Consider the following 14013-nt stretch of genomic DNA (forward strand, 5'->3'; position numbering starts at 1 on the left):
GGAACTCACTTTGTAGACCAGGCTGGCCGCGAACTCAGAAATCCACCTGCCTCTGCCTCCTCCCAAGTGCTGGGATTAAAGGCGTGCGCCACCATGCCCGGCCCTGAGTTTTCAATTAATGACAAGTTCTTAATTGGTTTTCAAAAAAGCATAGGTATCTGTGCCCATCTAAGTGAGAGTTGAGAAATTCTGCAGTTATTTTCAATAACCTGAAATAATTTATTAGAAGCACAACTGATTCAGTTTGAGGAAGCCCTTGGAGTAGACATTTGCTGTAGTGGTTTTGTTTCATCTGTTCGGGTAGCCACTGCGTGCAAAACTGTGAGTGTCATGGTTTAACATTCAGAGGCTCAGTCAAGTCATACATGCTTTTCAACCCAAATGATTATGTCCAAAAACAAAAAACAAAACCAAAAAAACGTATTTCTGCAGCAGAGTATTGTCATTTTCAACTTGGAAAGCTTTATACGGTCTTGTTTTTTTGTTTGTTTGGTTGGGTTTTTTTGTTTTTTAATCTCTTAGCAGGGAAAAAAAAACAAAAACAACAGGCCAGTGGCTTTTTAACTCAATGTTTCTGTGCCTTTGTGTGTGTGTTAGCAATGGCACAACCCAGGACCTCACAGATGTCAGAAGAGCATCTTAGCACTGAACCACATCCCAGATCCAGATTTTCTTATGTGTCTAAGAACAGCAAATAATCATCTATGAAAAGTTTTGTTGTAGTCTGAGGAAGTTCACAGTTTCTTAAAGTAGATTTTTAAAGTGATATGTGTTGCTTATACAATTAATAATAAATTGATCTTTGTAAGAAAATTTTATGTTTGCATCATTGCTTTCCTTAAAATGATTGCATCACAAACCCCATTTCTCATTTCAGGCCTTCGAAGACCTGAGCAAGCTGATGATCAAGGTATGTGTCACACATCCACTCACACTCTGTCGTGATGAGCTTGGATGTATATTTTCTCAGAAGGTTCTTTGTCTTTTCTCTGTCCAGGCTAAGGAAATGGTGGAGTTATCCAAATCAATCGCTAATAAGATTAAAGAGAAGCAAGGCGATGTCACGGAGGATGAGGTGAGGGAGCTTGTTTTATCTTTGCAGGGTTAAACACCAGATGGAATGCAGTGTTGTCCTTGAGGTTGACCAGTTCTCTCCCCCTCCCATTGAGCCATGCCTGTGACTCCTCACAGTTTGCTGCCTTCTAATTATTATTATTACATTTATTTCTTCATTCATTCATTCATTCATCTCTCTGGGCAAGCTGTGCCACAGCTCGCATGTAGTGGTCAGAGGACAACTTGCAAGAATTGGTTCTCCCCATTTCACCACAGAGGTCCTGGGCTCTGAGTTCAGGTGGTCAGGTTTGGTGGCGAGCACAGCTGTCCACTGAGCCACCTCAGTGGCTCTGCTTCGTTAGTGTAGTGTTCTTAGCACTTGCAGGGGAAAGTGCTAAGGCGAAACAAGGCCATCCTCTTGTTTTGCTAGTTCTACAAGGCCTCAAGATTACTTCAGTGCTCTTTCTTACAGTGTAGAAAATAAGGCTATTGGAAGGTCTAAAGAGTAGCTGTTTCATACAAATCTGTTCTTGATGCTTTCTTAAGTTTGTCCATAATCTGGTCATATCCATTTCTCCTTTGTTTTTAGATTTAGCATTTGATTAGCATTAAAAATAGCATAATTGTTACCTAATTTTTCTCTCACATAAAACTTTGAAAATAAACAGTATGGTAGACTAGGGTCGAAGGAAGGAGACATAACTAGATTTGTTCAAGGGACAACTAGGAAGTTCACAGCCTTGTAGTTCACAGCATGGAAGCACAGGAGACGGCATGGTTATATAGAGAAATAATTGAGCCACATTGAGTTTCTGATGAGGACTCTCAAATGTTGTGAGGAGAGGCTAATTTTACAGTCTACTGATGCATTCCTCCCCTCTCTTGTAGACCATCAGGTTTAAGTCGTACTTGCTGAGTATGGGAATAGCCAACCCAGTTACCAGAGAAACCTATGGCTCAGGCACACAGTACCACATGCAACTGGCCAAACAGCTGGCTGGAATATTGCAGGCACCTTTGGAGGTAGGTAAAGCCGATCCCCAGCATATGTTCAGAACTGTGCTCAGTTATTTTCATGTCCTCAGAAAGCTCAAGAGGCTGTTTGTTCATTAAACATGAAACGTTAAATGACATGGTTTTTTCTTCCAGAAATATTAAATTAGATTACTATACTTATTAAAACCATAAGCGTCAAAATAGCTTTCAATTTACTTTGTTTTTTGTTTGTTTGGTTTTTTTAATGTTTATTTATTTAATGTATATGAGTACACTGTCACTGTCTTCAGACACACCAGAAGAGGGCATCCGATCCCATTACAGATGGTTGTGAGCCACCATGTGGTTGCTGGGAATTGAACTCAGGACCTCTAGAAGAGCAGTCAGTGCTCTTAACCACTGAGCCATCTTTCCAGCCCTAGCTTTCAATTTCTATTTCAGATGTTTATACATTTTTAAAGTTTGTTTGATGAGAAGTTTTTCCTATTTTCAAAAGCTCCTTTTCTGTATAAGTGAGTGTCTCTCTAGCCTATCTTGTTTGGCCCAGGCTGGCCTTGAACTCACCATCCTCGTACCTCTGACTTTCTAGGGACTAGGACTGCAAACATGAACCACCATATCTGGCTATATCCAGATATTTTTTAAAAAATAGGCTCTTTCTCCATAGCCCTGGCTGTCCTGGCACTCACTCTGTAGACCAGGCTGGCCTTAAGAGATCTGCCCACCTCTGCCTCCTCAGAGCCAAGGTTAAAGGCTGCTCCATTGTGCTTGGCTCCATGTCTAGTCTTTATAATGGACTGCTGATAGCTGTGTGGTATACTTTGTTAAAGAGGTGTTTTAGATATATGCCAAAATAAGTCATAAAGTGAATCCCTATGTGCCCGTCATCTGGTTTCATCAGTAAATCACCCTCTGCTTTGAATTATTTTAAAGCAGATTCCAGGTCATCTTATATGTAAATATCCTAACACCTATCGTAATCGAGGACTCCTGTGAACACAGCTACAGTGCCACTTCTCACTTAAACACTAAACGTCCATAAAGACAATGTCTGGTTGGTGCACGTCTACTCTTACAGTTGGTTTCCTCACAGCCAGATTCTTCACTCCTGCTTCACTGTCTCTCCAATTTCTGTTCTCTCTCTTTTATTCTTTTTACTTCTTCCTCTCTCTCTCCCTCTCTCTCTCTCTCTCTCTCTCTTTCTCTCTCTCTCTCTCTTAGTGGTTGGTTTGGTTTGGTTTTAGTTTTTTTTGTGCTGATGGTTAAACGCTAAGATCTTATATATCCTAGGCAAATAATATTTGCCTAAGCTGCACCCCCAGCTCCAAGGTTTGTTTTTTTTTTTTCATTTTAATTTCTACCTCTTTTTGAAAAAGAACAAAGAAGAAAACCTCGTAGCTTATCCTACAAAGTATAGTTTGACTATGTAGTGTTAACATGTTTGCCAGTCTATGTGTTCCCTGTAAACTATTTTTTTAAGATTTATTTATTATTAAGATTATTATTTAAGATTATTATTTATTATTATATATAAATACACTGTAGCTGTCTTCAGACACACCAGAAGAGGGCGTCAGATCTCATTACGGGTGGTTGTGAGCCACCATGTGGTTGCTGGGATTTGAACTTAGGGCCTTCAGAAGAGCAGTCAGTGCTCTTACCCACTGAGCCATCTCACCAGGCCCCCCCTGTAAACTATTATAAATAGGAATTTTATGACAGTATTTTATAGGAGATATTGTACATTTCTATCAGTAGGTATATAGCATCTATCTATATTTTTAGATGTATACACACATAAATATATAGTGAGAGATACATAGATAGATAGCTAGATAGCTAGCTAGCTAGCTAGCTAGATAGATAGATAGATAGATAGCATCCATTGGCAGTCCTTACTAGATATGTTATTCATTGAGGCTTGTAAAATTATGGTATCCCTTAATTTATTTTTTTCCTTTACTAAGTAAAATGAATTAAAACATTAAATATACATTAAATTTTGTTAGCATTAAATGACCCTTCCTCTGTGAGGCTTCAAGCCATCGGGCCACATGGCCCCCAGTACCTTCTGCTCTCTTCTCGGCTCTCATGCTGAAGAATCATGGAGGTTCTCCAAGGCTGTCATATCCTCTGTGCTCTTGTCCATGATGGGGTGGCTCCAGGCTTATCTACCTGCGTCTGTTCACCGACTGGTGTCACAAGGCTGAGAATGTGGCAGAGGCTAGCTCCTTCTCCACCTCCTGTGGCTCTGCCTCATCCCACTCTTCCTGAGGTAGCCAGCGCCATGCTTGCTGAAGCTTACCCCATAGTGACACACGTTGCCAGTGTTACTCTGGCCTCCTCGGTGCTACCAGTGCTCCTCCACGTGGCTATGGCGGCGGGCGACACTCATGGCCCCTAAGTTCTCAGATCTTTCTTGATCTGAATCATAGGTCTGCAGCCAGGAAGACTAAGTAAGCCTTTTGAAACACGGTATAGTTCTCTTCTTTTCATTTAATTGATATTAAAGTCCACGTATAGAAGTTGAAACACTACAAAGTCCGTCAATAGGCTCTCTGGTGTATAAATACCACTTTGTAAAGGAAGCAGTGCTGTGATTTGTGATTGCACTTAGATTACGATCTCTGTTAAGAAGTGCTAAATGCTCCTTGTGCTCTCCTATCTAAACAGGAGCGTGGGGGAATAATGTCCCTCACGGAGGTGTACTGCCTAGTGAACCGGGCCCGAGGAATGGAGGTAAGAGGGGCATTTTTACGATCTTTTACCAAAGCTCTCCTCTCTAGTGAGTGAACATTGAAGAAGGCTGTGAACGTCGAAGTGGGTTTTCAGAAGTGGTGAGAGAAAAAAGGTTGACCTGGGGCTCAAGGACTAGATTCTGTTCATGGTTTTGCCAGTGACCGCTGAGTGGCCTTACGTGGTGCACTTCACAGTCTTGGACCTCAGTTCTGTTACCTGGAAGTGAGTGATGCCCGTCAGCTGTACACTCCGTGTTTGCACCAGAACGAATGGAAGCTTTTCTCTGCAGGGTTTAACTCTTTGACAGAGCCGCCCCACTCCTTTGGCTGTGTGTCAGCTAGAGTTGTTCTTTAGATCCCTTAGCCAATCCCTTAGTCTTAGGTGCGTTGGCCCCTGAGACTCTTTCCTGGTCTCGTGATGCCCCACAGTCCAGTGCAGGCTGGTGTTGGCAGTCACTTCATGTGACTCATGGGTGTCCTTCCAGGCCAACCCTCTCCCAAGTCCCATTAGGCAGCCATCCTCTCATCACCAGACACAGGGTTGTCCATCGGCACATGCCGCCTGTTTCTTCACTTACCCTCAGTGACTCGGTGACACAGCTACTTTTACTGTCCTCGCCTTGAAGATAATTGGAGGATGAGGAAATTAAGGTGTAAATTATTTGATTGAGGTCACCTGGAGACGGCGGTTTGACCAGTCTTGTACTTAGACTTGGCTGGCTCTGGAGCCGTCCCCATGTGACTCAACCCTAGGTGTCTACCGCAGTGCTGATTTATTAAGACTATGCTATCTAGAACAAAAGCCACTGGTGGCTACATGTTACAGTTGTGATTTACAATACAAGGATAAAATAAACGAAGGGCAGCATCCATGTCAAGATGGTGTCGTTGACTGGGGTGTGAGCCTGGAGCCTCCACACGCTAGGCTAGGGTTCGACTGCCCAGATGCATCCCCAGCTCTTTTCTGTTTGATTGTCACTGTGAAGCCATGCATGTGACCCACACTGCACTTGTGTTGGGCAGTATGGCTGCAGTGGAGTCTTTGGCTTCTCTGTTTATCCTTTTTTGCCTTATGATTGAGTTACCTGCAGTACTGGATGAATAACATTTTTTAAATTTTACTTTATGAAAAGCGTTTTAATTTTTATTATTAAAAAAAAATAACTTGAAAATAAAACATCACATACCAGAATGAGCCAGACCCAGAGTCTGTACACCTCAGCGAGCTCCTTCGTAGCTAGAATTGGCGCTCAAGATAAAAGCTATGAGGCTTCACATTAACTGTTACAGTTTCAGTAGCAAGGATAGTTTATATACTTATCCGCCATCAAAACCAAAAAAAATCCCACGACAGAATTATAACTAGAAAAATGATGAGCTTTTGTAACCTGTGTCCATTACCGGCTTTGATTCTTCCTGTCCCCTTAGATTAATTAGCCTTTCTCGTGCTTTTTCCTCCTGTTATATGGTACCCACACTTACATTTCTACACACACAGGCACACACTCACAGACACACACAGACACACACACTCACACAAATGACTAGCTTCCACATATGAGAGAACATGTAGGATTTTTTTCAAAGAATATGACTTCAATTAATATTTATACATTCTAAATCCATCCATTTTCAGCAAACCTTTTACTTTATTTTTCTTTAGAGCTGAATAATATTCCATTTTAGTTCTAATTTAAGTACACACACACCACGTTTCATTATCCACTGGTCTGCTGATGGACAAGTAGGTTGAGTCCAGTTCTTTGCTATAGAGAATAAAGCAGCAGTAATCCATGGGATACAAGTGTCCCATGGAGGATATGCAGATCCCCGGGCATATGCTCAGGGGTGAAATGACTGCACATACATCACTGACTTTTTATCTGTCCTACTTATATAGGATCACTCTGTTGACTTTCCGTGTAAACAGATTTTTTTTTCCTCATTAGTTGCTCTCGCCAGAAGATTTAGTAAATGCGTGCAAGATGCTGGAAGCGCTGAAATTGCCTATCAGGTAAAGGAATCTGCATGGGAAGTTTGCCGACTGTAGCCATGGTTCTCCACAAAGCAGACCTGAGAGCCTACCCAAGCCTACCACTGTGCATGGCAAGCCAAAACCATGGCCTCCTGAGGTTATGCCGTCTGTAGCCTGAGCTCACCCGGTACTGCAGTGTCTGCCGTCCTCTTGCCTTCATCCTTCGTCCTCTTGCCTTACACCCATCCTTCGGGATGGGTGTGTCCTGGGATAGATCATATTCACACTCGTGTGATTTCACAGAGGAAACTCGGGAACCTTTCAGTGGTGCACACATCCAATTCTGAATTGCGTGTTCCTTCTCCTCAGGCTAATATCACCCCAAACCAAAGAAACCTTATCATGTAGATTGTAGCTCAGTGTTTTATTGTCTGCTAAGTCTGGAATTCTTGAATTCTATCATGGTTACACGTGCTCATTATGGCTCAAGCGTTGTGTGATTGTCCTCAGGCCCGGGCATAAAATGAAATAGAACACGGTTTGCGTCTCCTTTGTGGTTGAGCATCCTAGAGGTACCCACACTCTGTTCTCGCTTCTGTGTCTTCCAGGCTCCGGGTTTTTGACAGTGGCGTCATGGTAATTGAGCTTCAAACTCACAAGGAAGAGGAAATGGTGGCCTCGGCCCTGGAGACGGTGTGTGAATCCTGTTTCCTTCGGTCCTTAGAGCTTGTCACAAAGATCCAAATGCACAGCAACTTGGGAAGCAGGATTCACTGTTGCGTTTCCTTTGCTAAAAAGTCACTCACAGGCTTAATGGTTTGTGATTGATAGTGATGCGTTCATTTAATCGGCATCCATAGTAAAACTTTATGAAGTTTTTGTCCCTCTAAACATCTTTATTATTATTATTATTATTATTATTATTATTATTATTAATGCAGATTCTTCTCTCATAGAATACATCCCACCACAGTTTCCCCTCCCTCTCCTCCCAGCTCTGCCCGCTCTCCTCCTCACCAGATCCACTCCCCCAGTTTCCAAGACACAACAGCCACAGGTGCTCGCTTTCTCGCTGAAGCTCAGCACTGAGAACAGTTCTCAGGTCACTTTCTTCCTGGTCCTGATTATAACTCTGTGTGCTCCCCCTGCCAAAGCGTGTGATGCACAGAGCTTGCTGTGTTCCTTTTCTAGGTTTTCACAAAGGGCCTTCTTATATCACGAACAGTTTCGTGGTGTTATGTAGCCTCTGCTTTACCTGTTCTGAGTCCATCAACCTCTACAGAACTGATCACCTTAAATTTAGTCCTATGGGACTAGAGAGATGGCTCAGTGCTTAAGAACACTTGCTCTCTCAGAGGGCCTAGATCAGTTCCCAGGGCCCTCATGGTAATTCACAACCATCCATAATGCCATTCTAGGAGATCTGACCCCCTCTTGGCCTCTAAAGGCACCAGGCACCAATGTGGCGTGCCTCCATGCAGGCAAAAAATCGGATACACATAAAAGCCAATCTAGAAGAAAAGAGGTTTAGTAAATCTAGAAGTAAAGAGGTTTGGTAAATCTAGAAGTAAAGAGGTTTAGATTTGTAGTGGGTACTTGGGTTTCAGGAGACAATCCAGTGAAGCATTCGCTGCGCGTGCTGACTGTATATCCCTCTGTGTACTAAGTTAATTGTGCTCGCTTGGTTTGCCCGCTCGTTTGTTCATTTGGGGTTTGCTTTGTTTTGTTTTCCACTGCGCATTGCCACTAGGTTTCAGAAAGAGGATCCTTAACATCCGAAGAGTTTGCCAAGCTTGTGGGGATGTCTGTCCTTCTGGCTAAAGAAAGGTAAGGAAGCCCTTGACCCTCGCCATGGTGCGTGGTGTTGCCCCTCGCCGTGGTGCGTGATGTGTCTCTGAATGATCAGATCACTGTGGGCTTTTTCTTTCTGTTCCCAGGCTGCTCCTTGCAGAGAAGATGGGCCACCTTTGCCGAGACGACTCTGTGGAAGGCTTGCGGTTTTATCCAAATTTATTTATGACACAGAACTAAGAATTTTGTACCTGAAATACTTTTTGTCAATACGCTTGCATTTTGCCAAGGTCTCATGACACTGAGCTAAGAGATAAACCCAAATAAACCAAGACTGTGTTAGAACTTCTCAGTATAATATAAAAGTCTTCATCTCTCCCAAAATACGGTCTCAGAAACTCACTTAGGGTATATATAGGAAAATACAGAAAAATGGATATGAATATGCATTTAAAGTCATGCTGTACTGTGTAGAACTCCTGGGATATAACTTGAAACATGGTAGATATTAATTTGATCCCGAGTTCAGGTCCTTGGAGGAAGAAGATATGAAGTTGCATGTTTGGATAGATCAGGTAATCATTTTGCTGTGACTAAACCTCACCGAATTGTAAATGTTTTCCTCAGCATCTAATGTGCCCATCCTGGGGGCACACATGAAGGAAGCACCAGCTACACTGTAGTTTAAGAACCAACAGCACTGAAATTAAAAAAAAAAAAAAAATCAAACTACAGAAAGCCGTACCAGGCTCTTCCTTGGGGGTGTTGGAAGCAGACTTAGACAAGCCTCTACCAGATCAAATAAAATACCCTTGGCAAAGGAGAGGGCTAGTCCTAGCTTACCTGGAGAGCACTCGCTTGCGATGCAGAGGCCTTGGGCTTCGGACCTACCACCCACATACCAGGGAAGGAGGGAGTAAGGACCTGTTACGCATTTACTCCTCAGGTTCTTTTTAGTTTCTAAGTGATCATTTCATGACTGGCATTTTTTAAAGCCTGCAGCAGTATCATTTTGTTTAAGAAATGTGGATTTTGAAACGGAATTAAAGAGCTGTATAGACACGCCCCGAGTTGTAATCATAGGTCGGGGAGTCAGAAAGGTCTGGTTCTGGAAGGGCATGAAGGGCATAGGACCTTAGGAACTCTTCTGCATGGAAGCTAAGGGTGTGAAATAGGAAACGGAAGGGCTAGCAGATCTCCTTTCTCGTCTCACAAGAAGTCTCAATCTCAACCAGAAGCATATTCCTATCATAGGCCAGCCATGTTCCTTCTACACGCTACATGTTAACCGTTGTAGAGAAAGCACCTGACGATAAGTATTGCTGATAACAGAACCTGACTAGTATCACCTCCAGGTTGCTGGAGCTTTCAGTAGGTTGCCTGACTTCATATATATAGCGTGGTGACATTACCTCAAACTCAGGGAGCCCGTAGGACAGAAGGTGACTGCCTTTCGGAGGCTGAGCTCGGGGTGGAAAGGTGGTGATAGCGTGGCCTTGGAGCCACAGGGAGGGATGCGCAGGCACACTGTCTGGGAGGTTGAGGACACTGTCTGGATAAGGTAGAGGCCACTGCAGATGCCCTCAGCGGCAAGCCAGGGAGCCCCACCCCAACGCCTTCCTGGAAAGTGACTGCCAGCCCGTTCTGGCTAAGGCTCCCGCCTTTGTGTGGCTTTTCCAGTCTGTCATTCACTGATTGTGGTGACATTAGGTCTTCCCTAATCACCTCATTGTTTATCTCAGGGTTACTTGAGGGTTAATTCAGTGTTGGCTACCCAGTTTATTAGTGTGTCTCGGCTCTCTCTGGGATGCACGTAGTCTATCACATGACCCCGCTGCATGCACACACACACACATACACACACACACATGCATGCATGCACACACACTCCTCTTGGTAAACTAAGGTTCTTAAAATCCACAGGTCACTGATAACCTGTTTTAGCACTCGGATTGGTTGTAAGGTTGTTGGGTTGTAGGGTCCGCTGCATCTAGCTCTAATGGTTTGGCTTCACCACAGCAAACATACTGCATCTGTTTATTCAGTGTGACAGCAGATTAACCAAAAAGGAGCAGTCTGATGAAGTGGCATAAACATACTTTGAAAAAGTCACATTGATTTAAAAGAGAGGAGAAGAAACATTGTTTGGGTTGGTTGCTGCTGTTGGTTTACCTTCTGGCATTTCTTCTCTGGCCCAGTGTGCTGTGTCACTGTGGCCCTTTGGTACTGGCTGTGTTGAAATTCAAACCAATCAAGCCCCGGGTGCACAGATGTCCCGCTCTTGGTGCTCATCACTGTACTTTTTGTTTTCCTGACTTTGCTCTTAGGAGCGTGAGTATGTCAATGTCTGATAATGAATAGTTTAGTCACTGTCAAGAAAATTAATTTACATTGTATAACTGAAGGCTGTTTTCCGGGTTAGATGATTTGCATTGATGTATATATAGTAAAATTACTGTAAAATTTTAAACCGATTTTCTTAACTTGATGTTTCTTTTTAAAATTTCTGTAAGATACATGCAAATGATAAATGTTCAGTCACACTAAGCCAATGTGGGAATCTTTCTGTTTTATAATTAAGCATTGCTTATTGGTCGTCTTTGAGATTTTATAATCTAGTTAACTTAAAAAATGGGAAATGAGTTAGGAACTGTTTCATAACCCTTGATTCAGACCTCACTATGGACCAAGTGTGTGCACGCATTCATGCGGATGTGTTACCTTACGTTCCTGGTTACGAGATTAAGCTGACCAGAGTGTGTACTCATCATCTTCAGAGGCAAATAATTAAAATGGTTATCTTTTGCGCATCAATCCCTGCATCTTTATTTTGGTACAATGGAGTCACAGCTTGTTAGGTTTTGAAAACTTTGCCTAAAGTCAAAATCAAGCAGGCTCAGAAGGACTCAACAGGTCTCTCTTAAACTGCCAATAGGTTTGCTTCTATGGCCTGGCAGTGTGAACCCTGGGAAATGACATGTAGGTATGAATTTACACTTATTATGCATACAGTAAACACAGCATATGATGTGCATGCCATCAGTGGACTTTTCACAGCACTTACACAGTTTGGTGTGTATCGTGAGTGCCCTTTTGGCCATTAGCTGTAGTTGCACTGATGCATATCTGCTTGCAGTCCTGTCCTTTATGATAGACCCAAGCTTAACAAAGACAGGTTCTCCCGACTTGTTCATGAGTATAGTCCCCAGAGTCAGGACAAGGTTTGGCACACAGTAAACATTCAACAAATATTTACTGAATAAATGATCTTGATTATGTATATAATGTGTGTATATATACATATATATGTATACAATTAATGATAACTATGCTGCACTTTATCTTTAATTCTCATTCCATTTAGCTAAAAAGGCTTTATTTTTTATAATTCACTTTATACTTTTATATAAGAAACTCTGAGAAGATGGCCTCATTAGGAAAACAGCCAGGAGGCATCTTACACTAAAGGTAGAGATTGTAAGTGTGTAATGTCACGCCTGGTTTAAGGAACCTTCTCATTTTTTTTTGTGACTTTTTCCTTATTAGTTCTGTGAGAATTTCATGTAGTACATTTCAATCATAATCCCACCTTTTCCTACTCCTCCCAGATCTAACTCCTGCCTTTTTTCTCTCTCTCTCCTTAAAACCCATCAAATATAGTTTCTGTGCCTGATCTACTCCTGGATCTACTTCCTGAAGGGTGATTAACCCATCAGGGGCTGTAACCTCAAAGAAAACTGAGCAGCTATATATTGCCCAGGGGTGGGACCTGATACCCAGCTCCCATCACCATGCTGAGGTCTGGGCTGGCTTGAGCTTGTGCAGATCTTGTGCGTATAGATCTTGTGCATTCTCAACTGATAAGAATCCATATGTGCAACTGCCCTGCTATATCCAGGAAACATGATTTCTTCTATATTCATCCTCTGCCTCTGGCTCCTACAGTCTTTTAGCCCTCCCCCCCACTTCTGCTATGACCCTGTAACCCAGGGGGGGGGGCGGGTGATATGATGTAGATGTCATGTTTAGGACTGAGAATTCCACAGTCTCTTACTGCACCTTGGACAGTCGTGGGTCTCTGTTAATTGCTGTCTACTTCCGAAAGAAGGTTCTCTGATGAGGGTTGAGAGGTGCACTAATCAACAGGGATCATGCTAAATCACTAGGAACACTTTAATACTGTGTCCACTTAGTAGGCTAATAGTAGTAATCTCTCTCCTGGGGCCTATGACCTGTCTAGCTACAGGTTCTTGAGATTGATATCAGTGCCAGGATGGGTTTGAACTTGTAGAGCAGACCTTAAGTCTACACAGAAGGTGGTTGGCTACTCCCATGACAGTTGAGCTACTACTGGACCAGTGGACAAGCCTTGCCAGGCCAGTGATCCTTACAGCTCCAGGGTTCGCAGCTCAATGAGATTGGTGATTCCTTTTCTCTGGTCGCGTGCATAGAACATCCCAGTGTTCTGGAAGCAGAGATGAAGCTTCCCAGTGAGTACCAGCCTGATGGTCTCCATGTTCTATGACTCAGGTGTGCGGCAGTCACCACAGGAGAACAAATGGAGAGCCTGGTATCGAGAATGGGTTACCTCTTTTGGAGTTGTTGGCAAGTGAGGTCCCATAGACCCCCAAACATGTCCTGTTGCCAGTGGTTGCTCCCTGGAGCCTCCTGCCCAGATGCCAGGCTCTAGAGTTTTGTAGAAGAGCTTGATAATGCCTCACCTCAAAAGGCAGAAAGTGTCCCGTAAGCTGAAGAGGCGGGCCCATGCATGAAGACCATCTTGTTTCTGATGTGTGCCTTGGTCTGTTCAGACTTCTATTCCTCACTGACATCCGTTCACCCATAATAGCCTAAATCACACCAAACCTTGCACCATCCAACCTGCAACAGGAAAAGCCTGTTTCCTGGATATATAGCTCTATTTTTAAAGCTTGTAAAAGTTGGTGTCCTCCCTATATATTTAACTCTATTGTCGCTTGTTCTTTTAACTTTTGCTTTGAGGCCACAGGAAAATACTGAATTTCATTAAGTTCAAAGATTGCCAGTTGTCACATCCTAGGTGGCTCGGGTTCCAGAACCCTGGCTAGGGGCGCAGGGGGAATGAGGAAAGGAGACACATGCATGGATAACATGTACTGTGAAGCACACATGCACAGATAACGTGTACCATGAAACACACATGCACAGATGGCATGTACTGTGAAGGTAGGATCAGCTGGCTCTGTGACCACTGCCATCACTACAACCCAGAACCTCAGGATGTTTATTAGCACAGGAGGAGGAGTTAGCCACTCTTAGTCTCCAGTTTCGTCCCTTAGACACCAGGAGGAGGAAGCTGCAGTGGCTGGTCTTTGCACACACTGATCAGTTGCTCATAAGTACTCATATTCAGGCTCTCGAGGAGAGCTTTGCCGTTCCTCTCAAGCCTGACCCACATGGGTAACAGCTTTGCCAATT

At 43.2% G+C, this 14013-nt stretch overlaps 1 protein-coding gene across 1 annotated transcript in view; it reads left to right on the top strand.

The window, feature by feature from the left end:
* Positions 1 to 11103, top strand: part of Vps36 (vacuolar protein sorting 36 homolog) — a 31190-nt gene extending 20087 nt beyond the window's left edge. Inside the window, exons 7-14 of the mRNA XM_021219026.2 lie at positions 878 to 910; positions 998 to 1075; positions 1945 to 2079; positions 4726 to 4791; positions 6740 to 6804; positions 7374 to 7458; positions 8516 to 8592; positions 8703 to 11103. Of these exons, the coding sequence (XP_021074685.1) occupies positions 878 to 910; positions 998 to 1075; positions 1945 to 2079; positions 4726 to 4791; positions 6740 to 6804; positions 7374 to 7458; positions 8516 to 8592; positions 8703 to 8796 (633 nt within the window). The 3' untranslated portion in view covers positions 8797 to 11103. The remainder of the gene's footprint in view (positions 1 to 877; positions 911 to 997; positions 1076 to 1944; positions 2080 to 4725; positions 4792 to 6739; positions 6805 to 7373; positions 7459 to 8515; positions 8593 to 8702) is intronic.
* Positions 11104 to 14013: the final 2910 nt, after the last annotated feature.

Source organism: Mus pahari, chromosome 19 (genome assembly GCF_900095145.1).
Source record: "Mus pahari chromosome 19, PAHARI_EIJ_v1.1, whole genome shotgun sequence".
Taxonomy (NCBI): Eukaryota; Metazoa; Chordata; class Mammalia; order Rodentia; family Muridae; genus Mus; species Mus pahari.